The sequence below is a fragment of the Sander vitreus genome, chromosome 20 (assembly GCF_031162955.1).
Source record: "Sander vitreus isolate 19-12246 chromosome 20, sanVit1, whole genome shotgun sequence".
NCBI classification, from domain to species: Eukaryota; Metazoa; Chordata; class Actinopteri; order Perciformes; family Percidae; genus Sander; species Sander vitreus.
Genome location: NC_135874.1, coordinates 28,405,100 through 28,410,947, shown reverse-complemented (window position 1 = coordinate 28,410,947; position 5,848 = coordinate 28,405,100). Strand labels below are relative to the sequence as shown.

Sequence of the window (5,848 nt, the reverse complement as noted above, 5' to 3'; positions counted from 1 at the left end):
TTTTGGTCGTTTTTTCTATATTTTTGTCACTTTTTGGTCATTTTTTTGGTCTTCTTTTCTATATTTTTGTCACTTTTTTGGTCTTTTTTTTGGTCTTCTTTTCTATATTTTTTGGTCATTTTTTTTGGTCATTTTTTTCTATATTTTGTCACTTTTTGGTCATTTTTGTGGTCATTTTTTCAATATTTTTGTCACTTTTTGTCTTTTTTTTCTATATTTTGTCACTTTTTGGTCATTTTTTTTGGTCTTTTTTTCTATATTTTTTTTTCACTTTTTGGTCATTTTTTTGGTCTTTTTTTCTATCTTTTTGTCACTTTTTGGTCTTTTTTTTCTTCTATATTTCGTCACTTTTTGGTCATTTTTTTGGTCTTTTTTTCTATATTTTTGTCACTTTTTGGTCTTTTTTTTCTATATTTTTGTCACTTTTTGGTCTTCTTTTTGGTCTTCTTTTCTATATTTTTGTCACTTTTTGGTCGTTTTTTTGGTCTTTTTTTCTATATTTTTGTCACTTTTTGGTCATTTTTTTGGTCATTTTTTTCTATATTTTTGTCACTTTTTTCTATATTTCTGTCACTTTTTGGTCATTTTTTTGGTCTTTTTTTTTCTATATTTTTGTCACTTTTTGGTCATTTTTTTGGTCTTTTTTTTCTATATTTTTGTCACTTTTTGGTCTTTTTTTTCTATATTTTTGTCACTTTTTGGTCACTTTTTTTGTCACTTTTTTCTATATTTTTGTCGCCGAGTCAGGCAGAGTGAGACAGAACAGAAGTTATTTGTCTATTTAAATCTTATTTAGCTTCGATATGAGGAAACCATGTAATGGATTTCTTGAAATGATTGTGTGTCTGATTTCAGATGGCCGAGGCGGAGTCTTTAGACGCCCTGAGAGAAGTCATGGCGGAGAGTTGGGAGTTCCTGGAGTTAGCCGGCTGCAACCGACCAATCAGCAGCCTGCAGCAGCGAGAGGCTCTGCTGGAGGATCTGGTCGGCTTCACCATGATCACCAGGATGCAGCTGCCGCTGCAGAGGTACGCAGACGCCTCGCTGCACATTAATACACTTCTGACGAAGAAATCTCACACTAAATATTAATAAAATAAATGTAATGTAAACGTTATTTTCAAAAAGGACAAAACCCCCGATGTTTCTCCCCTCTAATACAAAATATTAATTAAAACGTCAAAAACTACGGAGCCCCTTGCATGTGTACATCCACCTTTATCCGTGGAGTTGGCCAGATGTTTGCTGGATACAGTCCTTTTTTTTTCTACATTTCTGTCACTTTTTTGTCTTTTTTTTCCTATATTTTTGTCACTTTTTTTGTCTTTTTTTTCTATATTTTTGTCAATTTTTTGTCTTTTTATATTTTTGTTAATTTTTTTCTACATTTTTGTCAAATTTTTGTCTTTTTTTTTCTATATTTTTGTCACTTTTTTGTCTTTTTTTCTATATTTTTGTACATTTTTAGTCCTTTTTTTTTTTTTTTTTTTTTTTTTTTTTTTTTTTCACTTTTTTGTCTTTTTTTCTCTATATTTTTGTTAATTTTTTGTCTCTTTTTTCTATATTTTTGTCACTTTTTGTCTTTTTTTAATATATTTTTGTCACTTTTTTGTCTTTTTTTTCTACATTTTTGTCACTTTTTTTGTCTTTTTTTCTACATTTTTGTCACTTTTTTGTGTTTTTTTCCCTATATTTTGTCACTTTTTTGTCATTTTTTTTTTTTTGAGGTTTTTGTCACTGAGTCAGCAGAGTGAGTCTCACACTAAATATTAATAAAATATTAAAATGTAAAATTAAAAAAACTCACCATTTACTTTTATTTTTAAAAAGGACAAAACCCAGATATCGATCGTTTTGTTTCTCTCCTCTAATACAAAATATTAATTAAAACATGTAAAATATTTCTTCTGGCAAAAAAAGCGTTAAAAACTACGGAGCCCCTAAGGGGACATGAGCAAAAAAATATCTGAAGTTTAGTTTCATGTGCGCACATGAAAGTTGAATATGTTTAATCCATTCTCCTTGCATGTGTACATGCAGTACACATACAGTATCTCACAAAAGGGAGTACACCCCTCACATTTTAGTAAATATATCATTATATCTTTTAATGGGACAACACTGAAGAAATGACACTCTGCTCCAATGTAAAGTATGAAGAGTACAGCTTGTTTAACAGTGTAAATGTGCTGTCGCCTCAAAATAACTCAACACACAGCCACACATCATCACATACCCTTCACCATACCCCCCCATCATTAACATGGGGTACTTTCCATAAGATCATCTCTCAATGCAAATCAAACCAGCTATTAGGCTAACTGAAATAAACCATGTTAATCTCTAGGTATGGTGAAGGGTATGTGATGATGTGGGGGGGGTATGGTGAAGAGTATGTGATGATGTGAGGGGTATGGTGAAGGGTATATGATGATGAGGTATGTGATAGGTATGGTGAAGTATGTGTATGTGAGTATGAGAAAGGGTATGTGATGATGGGTGGGTATGTGATGATGTGAGGGGTATGAGTAGAAGGGTATGTGATGATGTGAAGTATGGTGAAGGGTATGTGATGATGTGGGGTATAGTGAAGGGTATGTGATGATGTGGGGGTATGGTGAAGGGTATGTGATGATGGGGGGGTATGGTGAAGGGTATGTGATGATGGGGGGGTATGGTGAAGGGTATGTGATGATGTGGGGGTATGGTGAAGGGTATGTGATGATGTGGGGGTATGGTGAAGGGTATGTGATGATGGGGGGTATGGTGAAGGGTATGTGATGATGGGGGTATGGTGAAGGGTATGTGATGGTGGGGGGTAGGGTGAAGGGTATGTGATGATGGGGGGGGTATGGTGAAGGGTATGTGATGATGGGGGGGGTATGGTGAAGGGTATGTGATGATGGGGGAGTATGGTGAAGGGTATGTGATGATGGGGAGGGCTATTTTAATTCAAAGGCCACTCCTCCCTTCCTTTCATCTCCTTCCTTTCCCTCTCCCTTCCTCTCCTCTCTTCTCCTCTCCCTTCCTTTCCTCTCCTCTCTTCTCCTCTCCCTTCCTCTCCTCTCCTCTCCCTTCCTCTCCTCTCCTCTCCTCCTCTCCCTTCCTCTCCCTTCCTCTCCTCTCCTCTCCCTTCCTCTCCTCTCTTCTCCTCTCCTCTCCTCCTCTCCCTTCCTCTCCCCTTCCTCTCCTCTCCTCTCCCTTCCTCTCCTCTCCCTTCCTCTCCTCTCCCTTCCTCTCCTCTCCTCTCCTCTCCCTTCCTCTCCTCTCCTCTCCTCTCTTCTCCCTTCCTCCCCTCTCTTCTCCCTTCCTCCCCTCTCTTCTCCCTTCCTCTCCTCTCTTCTCCCTTCCTCTCCTCTCTCCTCTCCTTTCTTCTCCTCTCCCTTCCTTTCCTCTCCTCTCCTTTCCTCTCTCCTCTCCTTTCCTCTCTCCTCTCCCTTCCTCTCCTCTCCCTTCCTCTCCTCTCCCTTCCTCTCCTCTCCCTTCCTTTCCTCTCCTCTCTTCTCCTCTCCCTTCCTCTCCCTTCCTCTCCTCTCTCCTCTCCTTTCTTCTCCTCTCCCTTCCTTTCCTCTCCTCTCCTTTCTTCTCCTCTCCCTTCCTTTCCTCTCCTCTCTTCTCCTCTCTTCTCCTCTCTCCTCTCTTCTCCTCTCCTCTCCTACATTATATCAGGTGAAGAAACTGCCTGATATGATACGTTGATTTGGGTGGAACGTGAAGACGGTAAACAGAGCCTGACTTGTGTTTGTCCTGCAGGTTTCGGGAGGGTCTGCAGACTCTGGGTGTCTTTGATCAGGTACGGCGTGCATGTGGTTTTATTTTAAAGACATATTTAAGAAGATGCAGAGTGCTGACGTTGTGTGACGGTGTGCAGGTGCAGCTGTTCCCATCGGTGTTCTGCGCAGTTTTCTGTGAAGCGGCCTGTCGGCTCTCGGCTCAGACGCTCGCTCACGTCTTCACCGTGAACTTCTCTGAGCAGGAGGAGAGGCTGAGCAGAGAGACGCCCGTCCTTGGCTACTGGAGACGCTTCCTGTTGGAGTGTGAAGGTAAACTAGATTTAAGCTGGATTTACGGTTCTGTGGAGGCAGTTTTGCCGTATTCTACGTAGGTGGACTTGGTGTGTGTGTGTGTGTGATGTAGAGCGAGTGTGTGTGTGTGTGTGTGTGTGTGTGTGTGATGTAGAGCGAGTGTGTGTGTGTGTGTGACGGTTTAAACCTCGACGATCGCACTCATGTAAACTAATTTCATGTTTAATTTCCTCTCCTTTCATGTTTCCTCTCCTCCTTTCCTCTCCTCTCCCCTCTTCTCCTCTCAGTTGGGAAGAGCTCTATCTCCCTGCAGGATCTCCTCCGTTTCTCCACCGGAGCCGAGGATCTCCCGGCGACGGCCGCCCTCCTCCCTCCTCCCGCCATATCCTTCCTCCACCCACCAGAGGGCGATGGAGCGAAGAGGAAGAGAGGCGGAGGAAGAAGGGAGGTGTTGGCGGACGAAGGTCTCTTCCCTCAGACCGACCCCGGCTCCAGACGCCTCCTCCTGCCCGTCTCCTCCTCGTACCGCGCCTTCAAAAGCTCCATGGAGCAGGCGGTCAGCCACCACGTGCACCTCCTCCCTACACACAGCTAGAGGCTGGATCATCTCCTCCCTACACACAGCTAGAGGCTGGATCACCTCCTCCCTACACACAGCTAGAGGCTGGATCACCTCCTCCCTACACACAGCTAGAGGCTGGATCACCTCCTCCCTACACACAGCTAGAGGCTGGATCACCTCCTCCCTACACACAGCTAGAGGCTGGATCACCTCCTCCCTACACACAGCTAGAGGCTGGATCATCTCCCTCCCTACACACAGCTAGAGGCTGGATCACCTCCTCCCTACACACAGCTAGAGACTGGATCACTCCTCCCTACACACAGCTAGAGACTGGATCATCTCCTCCCTACACACAGCTAGAGGCTGGATCACCTCCTCCTACACACAGCTAGAGGCTGGATCACCTCCCTCCTACACACAGCTAGAGACTGGATCATCTCCCTCCCTACACACAGCTAGAGGCTGGATCATCTCCTCCCTACACACAGCTAGAGGCTGGATCATCTCCTCCTACACACAGCTAGAGGCTGGATCATCTCCTCCTACACACAGCTAGAGGCTGGATCATCTCCTCCCTACACACAGCTAGAGGCTGGATCATCTCCTCCCTACACACAGCTAGAGGCTGGATCATCTCCTCCCTACACACAGCTAGAGGCTGGATCATCTCCTCCCTACACACAGCTAGAGGCTGGATCATCTCCTCCCTACACACAGCTAGAGGCTGGATCATCTCCTCCCTACACACAGCTAGAGACTGGATCACCTCCTCCCTACACACAGCTAGAGACTGGATCATCTCCTCCCTACACACAGCTAGAGACTGGATCATCTCCTCCCTACACACAGCTAGAGGCTGGATCGTCTGCTCCCTACACACAGCTAGAGGCTGGATCATCTCCTCCCTACACACAGCTAGAGGCTGGATCATCTCCTCCCTACACACAGCTAGAGGCTGGATCATCTGCTCCCTACAGAGAGTTAGAGGGGGAGAAAGTACTTTCTAATCTGTACAGAACTAGGTTTCGTCTTAGTGAAATGCTCTGAGGGAATGTAAGCTGGGCTTTTATTGTGAAGGGCAGACACAAGAAGAGCCAGCGTTATGGCAACGCTTTTTATTTCTCAACCTTTATTGTGTATAGTTTATTAATATCCAGTATCCAACGCTGTCCAAACTATACACATATATATACACACACACACACACACACACACACACACACACACACACACACACAGAGTCACACTGAGGCACACA

General features: G+C 43.7%; 1 protein-coding gene across 1 annotated transcript in view; it reads left to right on the top strand.

The window, feature by feature from the left end:
* g2e3 (G2/M-phase specific E3 ubiquitin protein ligase) overlaps positions 1 to 4,836 on the top strand; it is a 19,173-nt gene extending 14,337 nt beyond the window's left edge. The window contains exons 14-17 of the mRNA XM_078278058.1: positions 856 to 1,028; positions 3,754 to 3,793; positions 3,872 to 4,043; positions 4,313 to 4,836. Coding sequence (XP_078134184.1) covers positions 856 to 1,028; positions 3,754 to 3,793; positions 3,872 to 4,043; positions 4,313 to 4,620 — 693 coding nt within the window. The 3' untranslated portion in view covers positions 4,621 to 4,836. The remainder of the gene's footprint in view (positions 1 to 855; positions 1,029 to 3,753; positions 3,794 to 3,871; positions 4,044 to 4,312) is intronic.
* The last annotated feature ends 1,012 nt before the right edge of the window (positions 4,837 to 5,848 follow it).